The sequence below is a fragment of the Lissotriton vulgaris genome, chromosome 8 (genome assembly GCF_964263255.1).
Source record: "Lissotriton vulgaris chromosome 8, aLisVul1.2, whole genome shotgun sequence".
NCBI lineage: Eukaryota > Metazoa > Chordata > Amphibia > Caudata > Salamandridae > Lissotriton > Lissotriton vulgaris.
In genome coordinates this window covers 1,229,819,678-1,229,836,155 of record NC_141696.1, presented here as the reverse complement: position 1 = coordinate 1,229,836,155, position 16,478 = coordinate 1,229,819,678, and the positions used below count along the sequence as shown (strand labels likewise).

The window sequence follows — 16,478 nt, the reverse complement described above, 5'->3', positions numbered from 1 at the left end:
TGTTTCACAAGCTGCCAATGTTGGACCTTTTCATCTTCTGCACCCTAATTCTCTTCCATCATCCTCTGGGTCTGGCTCCCCTGGTTTATCTAGTCCCCTTGTTTGCCTGTTGCTAATCCTTCCGATCCTGGTCACCTTAGTCCATGCAGTCCGGGTCTTAGTTCTTGTACTCCTTTGTCTGGCCCTCATGGATCAGGTCTTCTGATGCTAGTTACACTAGCCCTGGTTTCCTAGCCCTCCTAGTCCCAAGTCATCATGCCCCATCCTACTCCTACTAGTCATTTAGGTCTCCAGGTTTGCATATTCTACCTTATTCTTTTACATCTGCCCCTGGGCCCTCTATCGTGGTCCTCCTAGTAATGGTTCTATTGGGTCTTGTCTTCTTAATCCCTCTGGCACTGGTCTTCTTTGGTCCTATGTTGTTGGTCACCCTGGTTCATGTAGTTCTAGCACCATGGTTTAGGAACCCCCTGAGTCTGACACTCCTGGATCTTCTGAACATGGTCCCACTGGACCAATACTTTCTCACCCTTTATCACCCCCTGGGCATTCTAATATATGGTCTCCAGGGTCTTCAAGCTCTGGTCCTTTCTGGTTGTGGTCTTCCTGGTCATTTTGATTCAAGGCCCTTGGCCTCTGGGATGCGATGTTTGTGGTCTCTGCACTCAGTCTCTGCTCCTTCACTCTATTGGTCTCTTAGTACTTGCCCTCTTTGGTCTGTCTACTTGGGTCAGCTACTTCCCGCCCTGGTTGTCCTAGCCCCCCTGGTACTAGTTGGTGTACACATGGCCTCATAGACCTCCTTATTGTTATGGTTCACAACCTTCTGTTCCGTCTACCTCTGGTCCTTCTGTTTCTTCAGGCCCTTGTTCACTGGGTCCAAATCCCCCTGTTTCACATCCTCCTGGCCTTCCTGATCCTTCTCACCCTGGTGCGCCTAGTGCTGTTCTTCATTGTCCTGTTACTCATCGTCTATTTGTTCCTGTCCCCTCTGGCTTTGATAAATCTCGTCCTCCCTGGGCCTGGTTCTCCTTGTTCTGGTTCTCTTGGCTCTGGTCATCCTATCAATCCTACTGGCCCACCTCTTGGCTGTTATTCTCCTACTTTTCATCCTCCGCCTCATCCTGATTTCTTCCCCAGTGCCACATACACAATGGCTTTAGTCAGGTACAGCCTCCAAGCCTGTCACACATATGTTCTGTTTTTGGCTTCCAGATTTCTTTTGATGAGACAGCACTATCAAGCACAGAAATGAGGGCCCGGCAGAGACATGACTTTGCCCACTGAAAACATTGCTTAACATCTTAAACATCAAAACTACCATTCCCAAGATGCACTCTGCAGGTGATTAAAATGTAGGCCTGGGCGGACAAAAACACTCCGTGGAGTTCTGCAAATGGCGGAGTGCAGCGCTAACTGCCGTTTGCACTGATCTTCCTGCCTCTTGAATATAAATTCAACCCGAGTGGCACCTCACGCTCACCAACTTACCATTGGCCAGCAGGGGAAAAAAATCTGCTGCACTACGCAGAGCGGAGTTTTCTGTTCTCTGCGAGCTCCGCGGAGCGCAGAGTGAAGAAAACTCAGCAAACTCTGCGAATGTAGCAGAGTTGACCGCCCAGGCCTACTAAAATGTCAGTGTGGCTGAAGGGGCCGCTTATGACATGGTACCAATAACCATCAATGCGCTAAACCTACTCTGCTGGATGAATAGTTTGAAAAGTGTGTTTATGAACACACAGCAGAGTGAACTCCTGTGAACTTCCCAGATGCATTACTTACCTATCTACCTCCTGCTTTCATTTCCACCTTTCACAGAAACCCCATTACATTGTCTCATTCAATTTACCTCAGGCAAGCACCCCAAAGCACTGTGCCCCAAAATACCTACTCTACATGTTCCCCTCTGTGGAGCCCAGATACCACCTATTTGTCTGCATCCCCTGTTTGCTGCTTCTTGTTGACTGCTGTGTGTTGCCAGATTTGCAATACTGAACACGCACAATCCCCCATAAACAAAGGCTTAAAGCTAGCACAAGGCTTTTCATAAGAAGCCCAAAAAGAGCCTAAGCCTAAACAATCATCAAAAGGAGCATCATGAACATCAAAATACAATGTATTCTCATGAACCACCCTGCCAAGTACCATGCATCAGGCCAAGACTAACTCATTTTAGTGCGGTGGTCCTCATCACCGCTCTAAAATACATAAATCACATATTGACAGTGCCTCATGACACCTCAGGTCTACGAGGCACCCACAAGCCGAGTATACGCCTAAGTGCTCCATTAGAAGCTGCGTAAGCTGCATTCTGCTTTGCAGAATCAAGTGTACACTCCACACTGTGCTGCCAGTAATACCTCAATACTGTACAAGAAATACTCCCAAAATAGTCAAGTTGGCACCACGCGCACTGGCTGCATCAATCAACTAAGATTCACTCTTCACAGGTGGACCAAAATTTGAAAAATAAATTTTCCAGAGATCATCGGAATATAAAACTGTGCCTGGTTTCAACAGCACATAACTTCCCGCTGCACAGCAGTGCATGTGAATTGTTATTTAGAAACACCCCTCACTAAGGGTGCAGAAGTTGCGTCCTGGTCAAAGCATCCGTGTACTAATCCACAGACATAGCTCTTTCTTTTCCCAGAAGACACTCAACGCAAATTGCTGCAGCAGACACACTGGCACTTGCCTCAGATTTTCAGGGGGAAAAGTGAAAACCCAGACTGCTCATGGCATGAGACGGTACCTTTGTTACCTGAATCACCCTTAGACAGCTAGTTACAGTCTTAGCAGGAGCATGTGTACTTCAATCCGTTCACCTATCAGGTATTTTGGTGCTTATTTTTGCCAGTAATTTGCGCATTTGTGTCATGGCTGCACTTTTTTTCTTGTGGGCAGTGGGTCCCATGGCTGCACAGTACCCTGGGCCCAGCACAGCACTTCTTTTATGGGCAGTGTGTTGTGCCAGAGAGAGGGAACATTGTGTGGTTGCTTTGTTGGTTTTAAAATGAAGCTACTCGGGATTTACTTGGCACTCAGGAATGTGAAAAGTAGCCACCGACTTCCAAAGAAAATCAGGAACCCTGTGTCCTGTTCTCAAAATATCAAAACACTGCCATGTGTCCCAGTACAGAAAATATGCTGTTGAGCCAGGTTTTTTTTTTACAGCGGTTTGTACTGATTTACGTGGCTTTGGGGGCAACCACTTGTTGTTTATTGTTTTGAGATCCAAAATAATAGCCCTAGAAGGATATCTTTCTTTCTGGTGAATGAAGTGGGTGAGAACATGGTAATGCCAGTGTCTTAACCTCCGCGAGTGACACAATCTTATGATAACCTATTGTAATAAAGTCACATTTATATAGTGCTTACTACCCCTGAGAAAGTGCTGAAGCACACTGTTCTCGAATCCATGGTTAGAGGTTAGTCCAGTAGTAGGGGTTATTGTTGGCTGGTGGAGTTATTCTTGTGGGCCTATGCAAACAATTCCATGCATCACTCTAGTTCATTTGTGGTGGCTTCTGTTTTATTTCTACATGTCTTATTTGAATATTAAAATAACATAAATGTTTTTATTCAAAATAGATTTTGCCGGTTTTTCATCTATACAATAATGTATGCACTTACCTTTTTACAAACTATTGTATATTTGTATATGCACTTACTTTCATATGCTTCACACAAGTTGGACCCGCATTACAAGATGGCCACTGCACTGCCATTGCCTGGAGTCCCATTTTTCTTTATAGCTGGCTAAATATAGAACTCCTTCGTACTATTTATGTGGCGTCTGGTCAAATTACTATTAGTCTATGGTGGTTAAACAGTAGAGAGTATGTACTATTTTGCTGGCCGCTCAGTAAATAACAGTGATTTTGTACTATTCGGCTGGCGGCCGGGTAGATGGGCACTCCCTTATTTAGTGACTTATCTGGTTCAATCTGACGGGGATTGTGATCATTATTTAAGGTCGGTTCTCAACCCCTCAAGTAATACTCCAATTTCTTACAGAAACAATACAAATACTGTTGGTTCATAAACAGCACAATAACATTCAAAACCGGAACAAAAAGACATATGCTATAATATTTTAAAGTACTATCTTCCGAAACCTGTTATTCACATTGTATGTAAATAAAGACATTATTCATAAATCCACCCATTTATGCATTTGATATTAAATTAGAAATGCAAGAAGTTGAAACTATCATGCATACAGTGAACATTGGGAACACTTGGCCAGGCATACTTTATTTAATATCTGAGGAGAATCACATAAAAAGCACTAGAGCTAAATCCAGTGGTGGCTGGTGACATTTAAAAGCGATGGGATGTAATCTTTGGCTTGAATTCTAGTGAGCAAGCCTGACTTCTTAGTGGGTCTGAGGTAGGCTCACTCAGTCCCACTCTGACTCACTCACTCTCATTCGGTTTGGCTCCATCTCATGCTCACTTACTCACTCACTTAGTCTCACTCATTCTCAGTTAATCTAAATCAGTTTCACTCATTCTCATTCATTCTCACTCAGACCCACTCACTCTTAATCAAAAGCACTCTGACTTATGTATCATTCAATCTCCCTTTGACTCTCAAAGTCTCACTCACTCTCACTTTTTTCCACTTAGTCCCACTCATTCTGACTCACTCTGTCTCACTCATTCTATGACTTACTCAGTCACACTCAGCGGCATACTGACAAGGAGCTATTGCAGAATTACCTACACTTTATGGCAGCCAAAGTTGAGATACATTTATCCCACCATTCACAAGCAGGTGCTAACAGCCCATAGCACCACTTTTCCCACGATAGCATCCGCAAAAACATCCCCATAGATGACCCCCACAACTATCGCTAATGAGATGCAGAGTATGCGTTCCCGTGCAAAAATCAGCGACAACACCATACCTCAACTTTCAGAACGACCAGACCGATCGGCGATAAGAACACAAAACAAGCAATAAGGTGCGTTAGCTGCAGGAATTTTACACCTGCTCTGACGTGGTGTAAAGTTGGACGGCAGTCTGCACCAGAAAAGGAAGCCCTGCCCAGGGCGTCATCGGAAGGGCAACAGATGCCATGCAGCAACTGAACATGCAGCCCGGACACCCAAGAGGGCCACAACACCCACCAATACCACACCCAGGACCACCCCTCCCTTGCACCACCACAGGGGCAGTGCAAACAATTACAGTGCACCCCCAGGAAACGCACCTGCCTCACAGGCCCAACATCCGACAATGTCACTGTCCACTACAGCCTGAAAGGGACAACTATCCTACGCATCCTAGCCATCATCGTCTAACAAGCCTACGGCACCAACAAAGCAGACAACCAACATACCACCCCACACCAAGCTGCTGGATGTGCACCACCTGTTGGCCCCTGGCACACCCCAAACAACACCCACCAGAGTCAGCGGAGTCTCACAGCCAGCTACATACAAGTCCCCCTCACCTGTCCTGGACATCACCATCATCCTGGCACCCCGGTTCCCGTACAGCCAACACAATGCGCAGGACCCGCTGGTGACCAAGCAAGGACCATACGCCATAGCTGGATGCACGTATGTGTAGGGGCAATCCACTTCACACATGTCCCACCTGTGCCCCCTGGTGACACAGCACACAGTCAGCGTAACAGGAAGCACACATCACACATCGATGTGCAGGGAACATCCGAACACCGTGGGACCCTCACCAATGTCGCCTCCAAATACACAGCCAGTATGGATGATCCCTTCACCCTCCGACAGTCCAACAGCAACCAGCCATCCCAAGATCGCACAAAGGGAATTGCACAGCCCCTTGCCAACTTCCCAATTAACACCCCACTCACCTCAACTCCACAACCATGCAATCCTCAAAACTGGCAATGCACACAGCATAAAATCACAACCAACATGCACAACAACATGCTCACACACTAGACACGACAGAACAACTCACAATGGTAACCCGGGCAAGCCGTGAACATGAGCCATCAACGGCATGGCACCTCAGCCACACAATAGCGAATGTGGGAAGAGGTGTCAACCAGGCATGTGTTTAGGATGCAGTCGAAACATGATTGTGAGAGTACACAATGCCAAGAGAGGCAGTGAAGTACTGAATAAACAGCAGTATGCAGAACACACCTATATCCACAGCGACATACACCTCTGGTGAATGAAGTGTAGTGGACAGTGGACGCAACCATGTCAACTCTGCCAGTGGGGGTCCTTGCGGAAATGTTTCCTGTTACACCCCACCGTAAGTGTGAGCAGAGTGGAATGGGCCGGCGTATGCCAGGCCAGCGTAGGGGTGTGAATAAAAAGCACGTCGCCCTGGGCTCTGTCCTCTTCTGGAAAGACAACGTCTCTGCCAGGGCGGCGCCTCCTACCCCGCCAAGAGGCCAAAGCCGTCCTCGTAAGCAGAGTTGCCTGAGATCCAATGTGCCTGACATACCCCAGCTCGCTGGACCACGGACCCGTCAGGCCCAACCCTACAGAGCCAGGCCGCAGTGATCAGCATCCGACACCGGTCAGTGTCATGGAGGGACCACACGTGTCAGTGTAAGCTCCAAGCCCGAGACTCCGTCCGATTAGTGAGGCATAGATCCATATGCGCTTCTTGCGACACAACCTGGCACAAACCCTGTCCAACGACATCCGGCGTGCCATGCTGCCACAAACCATGTCCAAAGCCATCCGGCGAGCTGTGCTGCCACAAACCCTGTCCAACGCCATCCGGTGAACCGTGAATGAGGGACCAGGAAAACCCTGTGGACCAGTAGGTCTCACATCCAGCACCTAGTCGTGAATCATGATTGGCTGAGTCCACACCAGTGGACGCACAGAGAGGAATAAGAGGAAGATGCAGCTCAGTCCAGACGAAAGTCGGGTCACAGTCACAGAGGTGACCGAACATGTGGTGTCCCTGAACCTGAACTACGCAGGCTGGTGGGGCCACCAACCTATGCTGGCGACACTCAGTGAATGGCCCGTGGAGTCCGCTGTCTCCCGCCTACACTGCTCTCGGCCTAGGCTCTGCTCAAGTAGGCCCTAAAAAGGGGGCCGCTAAAGACAAATGATAGGCAGCTTGGACAGGGGAGAAAAAACAAATTAATACTAAAGAGGTCAACAACCCCAAAAATAAATTTTTACTAAATTTCTATATATTTATTTTTGTTTATTAACATTCATATGATTTATAAAAGTTAGCAAAAACAAAGATAAAACAATGTATATAATACACACCAGACATAAAAATATAAATCAAGTCCTATAAAAAAGGCACTCATAACCGGCACTTATTCAATATTCCAGAAATACATACACACTCAAACATAACTACCAATCAAAGACATTCTAACAACAATCAAATCCATGAGAATACAAGACAATGAGGGTTCCTATACAGCCAATATATGTAAATATAAAAGGCTCTAGTGCATTCTCTTGGTTGAAGATAGTAGTTAGATCCGGACACACAAGGTTATTCAGCGCCAACGCGCGATTCGGTGTCTAACCCAATGCGGGCAACACGAAACATGAAGGAAAACCCCCACAATCCAAATGTTTATTGGGCAGTAGCTCCATATATATAACCATGTCACCCACAGAAGAACTGGAGTCATAGTTATTTATTCAACATATTAAAAATCGTTACTTTTTTTGGTACAAAACATGTTTTTCCATAAATACTTTCTTTTTTTTAACATAATTTTTTTTTTTTGTGAAAAATGTGAAACCACAATAGACGACAACAAACAATTATATAGTAAACAACAAATACAGAATAGAGCACACCCTAGAAAAAGAAAAATGAACAACACTGTACACAGAGTGAACTCACTAACGAATGGACCATGACTAAATAACAAGTGAAAAAAACGAAACAACTATCCTATAAAGAAACAAAGAAGAGAGAACCTGATACAGAACATACAAAATGAATACATCACAAATCACAAATATGACAACAAAGCTGAAAAGCGCCGACGTGCGTTTCGGAAATGCCACTGCTTGAGGTTTCCTACATCAGGGCGCAAACTTCATAATATTGGTTAGTGGCCAAAGGGAAGCCATCAACAGTTAATATACACAGATAAAAGCTGCTGTGCTGGTCAGCATTTAATGCACCTACCTATACACTATACTCTTTGTATATTAACTGTTGATGGCTTCCCTTTGGCCACTAACCAATATGATGAAGTCATCTCTAGTGTCCACAGCCCAGTGCACTGCGACTCACTGACACTTTTGTTTGCATGTTGGCTGTTCTCTGGACTTTATCCGGATCACCCCATGTTGCTCATTAGTTGACTCTGTATTGCATGTGTTTTCTGTTTGCGTTGCACTGGTGTCCAATGTCCACGTAGTTGCCAACACCAGACATTCCGTGCGGATTGGCTTACACTCACCCCACACACATCTAGCACAGGCGTCACTGTACATGTGATCCTGCCTGTAAAGGGGCCGGGCGCAGGTGCCTGTAGCCAGTTCAACATGATCTCTGCATGTGTCCCTGTGGTCTTTACATTGTGCAGTGTACCACGGATGCAGACATGTCACCTGAGGCAGCGGTTTGGGGCCTGAAGATGTAGCTTTGTCGTCACCCACTCCATTCATGAGGGGAGTGTCCAGGGCCATCGAAAGCACAGCCAGAATGGGTGTGTGACTGCTAATTGCGCGCCCCTGGGCGTGGTTCTGTGCTGTGCATGTGCATCTGCATGTGTCTCTATGGCAACGTGGGTCTCCTTAGTGGGGTGTGGGTGGGCCCTGTAGGGTGATAGAGCCCTGCGTATGTGCCCTGGTTCGCATTCCATGGCTTCGGTCCCCTCCGAAACCTGTTGCGCCACCTCCTTTTGGCTGCTGACACATGCCATTGGGGTGCCATGTGTGGATGGGTGAAGTGACGTGAGCCAGCTGTGCCTGCGGGTGCTTCCTGATGTGTGGTCTGTTGCAGGCTTGGTGTTCTCCTCTGGGTCTCTTGGCTGTCCGGGTCCTAGTGGGAGGTTGCGTGGGGTGTCCATGGGTTGTTATAGGGGGTCGGTGTCGATGGTGGGGTGGTCCTCCCTGGCATCACTGATGCACTGTATTATGTGCTCTGCTGCAGGTATTGTGTGCCCCTCTGCGATGTGTAGGGGAGGTGAGTGTTGCCTTTGTGTTGGCATATATGTTGCCGCATTGTGCTTGTTTGCTTGCAGACTGCATGGCAGTGTACATTGTGTCTGTTTGGGTGGTGCTGGATTCCTCTGCTTGTGGGTCAGTTGCTGGTAATATTCTGTCACGTCCATAACGCTGGTCTTGTTTACCTGCGGTCTGCACCCCGTTTTCCTCTCCCTCTTCTCCTTGGCCTTCCCAAGGGGGTTCGAGTTGGGCTCTGCGGTGGGTCAGGGTGCATCCATGTTGCTACGTGCTTTGGGTAGTCTCTGGTGTGTTTTTCCCGGGTTTTTATGGTGCATTGTCCCACCAGACTCGTGGGATTTACAGGCCTGTGGCTGGTTTTCGCTACTTTTTGTACAGCGGTTGGCCTCATCACATTTGTTTGGCGTTCGCGTATCGCATTTTTGTGGCGTGGCATTGATTTTCACGTGAACAATTGCCTCGTTGTCTGGTGTCTATCGCATGCTATGTGTTGTAAATTCCACGTTGCCACAGGGTTATTTTCCCGCATTGGACTGCTATGTTGAAAGTTGTGTTACTCTACTCTTGCAGCAGTTAACACACCTTCTTGTGAATATACCCCTCCTTTTCTGACACACTCACTCTCAATCATTCTCTGACTCAGTCAAACTGTGACTCATTCAGTCTCGCTCATTCTTGGTCAATCTCACCTAGTCTCACCCATTTCCACTCATTCTCAATCAATCTTACTTTGATTCATTGAATCTCATTAACTCACCTAGTATCAGTCATTCTCACTAATTCCAAGTTAGTCCCACTTATTCACGATTCTCACTCTGTCTCACTCAATATGACTCACTCAGAATGTCATTCACACAGTAAGACTCACTGGTACTCTCCTTCACAGTTACACCAACCGACAATAGTAATAAGAATTATGAGTCGTTGAACTCAATCACCAACCCATCCCCAAACACTTATGTGATCCACTGGTCACAATAAGTGTTCTTTGACCTCGGGTGTTTTGGAGCCAGGATTCACTGGGTTTTCCCTGCCAAGTGAAGTTTCGGCTGAACTATCCCCTCTGTGCATTCAAATCCACCCTAAAAGACAAAATATTAATTCTTGAATATATGCCCAGATGATTCTTTCCCAAGAACAAGCCCACCTCCTAGCTGATGGTAGTGCTAAGACAATTAAAGCACATTCATTCAGTAGTAACAGCCATTTCATCTTGACATTTTCCATTTGTCCACATAGGTCAGGTCCGTTGCTAACCATCTTGTGGAAATCTTTACATCCAATTAAAATATTTCAAATGGGTTTCACTGTGTCTTTCTTTGATCTCTAAGTAATCCTAGTAGGTTTTCTGCCACAGTGCATCACAATGTTACTTGCCAAGGTGCTGCCACCTTCACTTTTGTGAAGCTGAAGAAAGGACACACTGAAGTATCAATACAATGTATGAATGCTCTCACAAAAGATATCTACACATTGAATGCCATTTGAGAATCATATTCAGTTCTACTTGAAACATGGCAAGTATTGTTTAGGATATTCTATCTCCAAATTGTGCTGCTATTTTTGTCATCAGTAACATCCATTTTATGTGCCCAATGTAAGTATCTGGACCAGAGTTTACCTCCTGAGGGTTAAAAAGAATTTGCAGTGCTATTGGCCCCAGAAAAGGCTTCACCAACAAGGCTAGTACTATCTTAATCACATATTACAGTAGTGGTTGTATAGTAATGGTGATACCCAGTTCATGGGATCTTTGTGTGATGCGCTTCTGGCTCCTTGCCATGAACTTCTAACTGTATCACGACATGGACATGAGGGTAGTTTGTTAAATGCCACTTTCCAACTCATGCCTTTCTTCAAAGACTGCATAGAATTGCTTACATCAGGAAAAATAAACCATGCTACATTAACATTAAAACACAATTGTGTAAGGAGATATGGAGCTTGTGTATTTGCTACAGCTCTGCTTCTGCTTCAGTACCTGAATATTGGCTGCTTGTTTTTTCTCAACCTTCTCCCCGGATAGTTTGCTACTGTCTAGGAATATCTATGACATCTTGTTTACGCTAACTTCATGAGCAATAATATCAGCGGCTAGGTTTCTACCTGCACCTTCTTCATGATCAATAATATCAGCAGCTAGGTTTCTTCCTTATTCCTTATTGTGCAATTCCAATTTGCAAATCTGGGTCTCTGTTAATACTGGATGAGACATCACTTTGTGGGATCTATTATAAGCTCAAAAGACCCATCCTAAATATTTGTTTGTGATGCTGCTACACCTGTCACAAATATGTACAGATTTTTCAATATCAGCACAGGAAACACCTTCCTTGAAATTGAACTGTCTGCTGATTCTAGGCTCACTCCGCTAGAGACATTGGTCAAAGTTTGAGCTGTAACATTAATAGTCATATAACAAGTTCCTGCATCTGGTTCTTCGAGTAGTTTAATCTTTTCCAGAGCAGTAAGATCTGTAAAACTGTCTTAACATAAAACGTTGAACACTACCAAATGATCCAATCTATCTCTTTTTGGTGACTGTCAGATTCTGACACGTGTTCCTCCATATAGTAGAGGCTAATTTTTGCCTTTGTTCAGTTTTCTCGTTTCTAGTTTCTGTGTCAGAATGAAAGTATATAGGCAAGGTCCCATTAAGGGATATGAGCAAGACAGTGATTGGAGGTGATTCTGGTTGCCACTCTTGATGAACTCAGGTTCACAAGTGAGCAAGGCGAGATGTAATACCTGCTGCTTTCGAAATATTCAGTGCTGTGCAACGCAGTCAATCATACTATTTTGGTTGACTGTATAGGTGCTGTCAGATTGACCAGATCTTCATTCAACCAGAGTAGGGTCTTTCTGAGTCAGTGCCAGTGCCAGTTGACTTTCATCGGGGGGGGGGCTTCTTAAATCTGAATGCCCAATTCATGTTAAATATTGGGGCAGCAGGTACACTTAAAATATGGTGGTCCACTGTTCATCAGTGTGGTGGATGTAATGTCTTTCGCCTCCGTGATGGACAGAGTAAAGCCCTAAGGGCTAAATCAGCTTCTGAATCCCACAACTATTGACATTCAGTACCAACATTATTCAGTGCTTCATGGTGGAAATTAAGCCTGAGGTGAATATAGGGTTAAGGCATAGATAGAAACACTCATGAATAGCTATCTTCCTCAACAAAGTTGCAATATGTTTTGCAAAACATCACTATCATTTTACACAACAAACAGAACACTTACAGGGCATGGACATGATTACGCAAACAGTAATTATGTTTCGGTTTGTTTTTCAGCTTTCTTCGTGGAAATGAGATCACGTCTGTGGCAGAGAAAACCTTTTCCTCACTAAGAAACTTAGCAGAATTGTAAGCATTTTCATTATAAAATAGTTTTTTCATGAAGTCGCTTTTTAAAAATGCCATACAAACTGTTTTATTGAAAGCATGTATTATGGTAAATCAGATTTAGCATTATATGATATTGTGCTCTAAATTTGTGTATATTGTGTACACACTAATATTGCCCTTAGTCCTCAATAGGGAGAAATCAAACTTGTCAGTCTAGCCAGCATCATCAGTTCTCACAACATCAATGTCCTCTTCTATGTCGATGGCATTAAACTCATTCTCTTCTTCATAGACAAGATCAAGTTCAATGCCAACATGACTGAAATCACCCACTGAATGAAGCCCTACTGTCTAAGACTCAACACAGACAAGAACAAAATCATGTCTTTGGGAAGAGCACTTGTCCATGGGACTCCACCTGCTGGCCAACAGAGCTAGGACCAACACCAACCTACATCAAGAACCTCTAGATCAGGGGTCTCCAAACCGGTCCTGGAGGGCCGGATCCATGCCAGATTTTTGAAATTACTACATGTATCTCAATGGGGATATCCAAAAACTCTGGCATGGATCCGGCCCTCCAGGACCGGTTTGGAGACCCCTGCTCTAGATCATCATCGACAGCAAATTGACCATGACCGCCCAAGTCAACAGTCACTGCCTCATGTTTCCATACCCTGAAGATACTGAGAAAGATTTTCAATTGGCTCCCAATCAGCACCCTAAAAACCATTACACGTGCCTTGGTCAAAAGCAAGCTGAACTATGGAAACACCCTTTATTCCATGAACAACAAATAATCTCACCAGATGGCTACAGACCATTCAGAACTCGGTGGCCAGAGTCATTCTCAACCTCCAACACAATACTCACATCAGACAACACCTGAAGGAGCTCCACTGTCTCCCTATACACAAATGAGCACAATTAAAATTCCTCACCCATACTTTGAAGGCGCTATATAACATTGGTCCTCCAGCCTGAAGTTTCACTACGTTTACACCTGCTCAGCACCAGGATACCCTTCCAGGTGATGGTGTGCTCCACTTAATATTGCAAGAAATAACATAATGTTGTAAGTAGGATGGTAAGTGATGACAGGATACTTCTAGTTGATTACATGTAGATTTATTGTAGGACACAGCTGAGCATACAACCTCGCTAGCTGACCAGACCATCAACTGACACTAGTAGAATTCTCAGGTGGAAGTAAGAACATACATAGGCATTGTGGTAGACAGAGAATGAGAGAACACTAAGAAAGGACTAAGAGTACAGACAACCATATTACATGAAGAATCAATGTACAACACATCTCCCTCCTTTATAGAAAAGAAATGAAAAAAAAACAAAAACCGAGATTACAACACCTACCCCAAGTAGTACAAAAACGAGATACACAAATCTAATTAAGTACCACACGAGGTATCAGAAATATCACTAACATGAACGGAAATACAATAAGATAGTAGACATTTGTACTACACACTCCATCCCCCTCCCCTGGTGAAACCAAAACATGGTTTAGATGAACGAAAATCAACGCAACAAGGAAAGGTGTTCACGCCCACATCCTCCCCCAAACACGGGTACACCAAAGGGTAGGTACACTTTCCACACTGACCCCCAAAACACACAATAAGTTAAACAAACCAGGTAAAATTATATAAGCTCTCCCAGATGGGGTACAACAGGGGTATTGACCCGTAAAACAAGAATGAGGCACCGAACGTCAGCACAACATAGGGTATACCATGGAGTACAGACAACCATATTACATGAAGAATCAATGTACAACACATAACCTAACATACCTGTAAAAAATTGGTTTTCTGGTTGAGGGGGTGAAACCCTACTCAAACAGGAACTACAATCCTTGTAAGGGTGAAGTCATAAGCAGTCCCTAAATTAACCTGTGCTCAACCCTCTGGTAGCTTGGCACTGAGCAGTCAGGCTTAACATGAATGCAGCGTCTAAAGTATTTGTGCAACACTTCAAAGAGTAATAAAAGGATAACACTTTACAAAAAGGATCCCACACCAAATTAGAAACATGGAGTAGATTAGATCTAAATTGATGACACAAGACCAAAATTACAAAAATTCAATCAATAGAACCGGAGATATAACATTTTAATGATTGGAGTGAAAATAGCGTTGAAAAGCACAAAGCGGGAACAGTGGATATGTGGCTGCTCAGGACCGGGACAAAGTCACAAGTTCAGTAAGACTGCACTTGAGTGCAGGCCAGCTCCAGTGACCCCGCTAGGCCAGGTGAACAAGAGTACCTGGTTTTGAAGCATTGCGAGGTCCTGCGTTGATGATTCATCACACAGCGGAGGCGATGCGTCGGTTCCAGGCAACTACGATGCTGAGATTCAAGGTCCTGCATCATCGTCGAGGAGGCCATTGGTTAGGTGACAAGGGGAGCTTGTGGTGCAAAGTCCTGCATCAAGGGTGCATTGTGCACCTTCTGGTTCCTAAGAGACTGCGTGGCTTGCGGTGCGAAGTCCTGTGTTGTCGCCAATGAGAGGTTTGCAATGCAAGGCCCCGCATCGGGATGATTTGCACATTGGTGGTTCTGATGCAACTGCGAGGGGGATGTGCCATCCTTGCGCTGAACAAAACGTTGCAGCAGAGGTGATGGACCTGTCATAGATTCCACAACTGAAGCTTGTTCCTTCCTTCCCCAACACTGTCCAGACACAACTCATTAATATTTAAAGATGAAGCACAAAATTCCCACCAGGGAAAGGGGGAATTAAATAGAGGGAAAGAGAAACACTGGGTCTGGGAATAATGTATCATTCTATTGACTGAATCCATACCTGCCACCGTATATAGTCTATTGAAATGATAAGAGGTTTAGGGACCTATTCAAAAACTGCATTTTGTAGTGTATAAAGTAGTAGTGCAGGACTATTTTTAAAAAGGAGTGTTGCTTTCAATCAGTGGTACAGCCCAAGAGGCTGCTGTTCCACCCCACCCCAATATATGACAAAATAAATACTCACTTTAATTGTTCCTTAGGAAAGCTAGCAGGCTTGCAAGTAACATGCAGCTAACATCGAGCTAATAAACTTTCACATTTGTTAGCATCACCACAAAAATGTTCAGGGGGTGGCAACAGAATGGTTGGTGGAGTTACAAACTGAATTACTGGACTACGAATAGTTGTGGAATTTGAGGTTCCTTCTGGCTAGGGAATATTTTCAGTAGATTCCCTGTTATACTGAGAAGCAGCTGGCCCAATCAGAGGAGAGTTCATGGATCTTTGGTGGAGGAAGAGACCAAGGAATAGATGGCATTTTGCAGAGTTGGACGCCTTTGAACTGATTAGAAAGTAAGGACCCGTAATTGTTTTAGGTCTCTTCTTAAAGCCGGATCATCTGCTGCAACAGCAGGATCACTAAGCTAGATCTGCCAACTCAAAAGTCTTTGGATCCATTTTCACCTGCCAGGATTTCGTGTGTCTGCATGTCATTCTATCAAGCTATTCCGAGCTTCAATACAATACCTGCCAATAGATCTTGAGGTGCTAACAAGGATTCCACAGTTTAAGCTTGGTCCTTCTTTCCCCAGCACTGATGAGCCGCACACACATAAGTATTTAAAAATGAAGCATCAGCTGCTCACTGGGGAAAAGGGTAACTGGATGGAGCAAGTTAGACACTGGACCCTAGAAAGGACAAGAGGGTTAGTTATGAGTATGTGCCTGGATTTACTGTATATCCTTAAAGTAGTAATACTAACCTTTTATTACCTTGGCATTATTAACAATTCAGTAACCAAACTCCTTTATACTTGGACAGAGAATTAGTTGTACCTACGAACACAAATACAAGACTGAGTAACATCACCAACAATTCTATATTGACTAATCAGGCAGTGTCACAGAAAATATACCTGTAACTTGTGAATATTGTGGAAATTATTCCTAATAGCCACCCACATATTATTGTAATATGTTAAATTACTAGAAGAGAATTGTA

General features: G+C 44.6%; 1 protein-coding gene across 1 annotated transcript in view; it reads left to right on the top strand.

Moving 5' to 3' along the window:
• RXFP2 (relaxin family peptide receptor 2) overlaps nucleotides 1-16,478 on the top strand; it is a 1,407,219-nt gene that overhangs the window by 1,213,395 nt on the left and 177,346 nt on the right. The window contains exon 11 of the mRNA XM_086935135.1: nucleotides 12,434-12,505. Coding sequence (XP_086791261.1) covers nucleotides 12,434-12,505 — 72 coding nt within the window. The remainder of the gene's footprint in view (nucleotides 1-12,433; nucleotides 12,506-16,478) is intronic.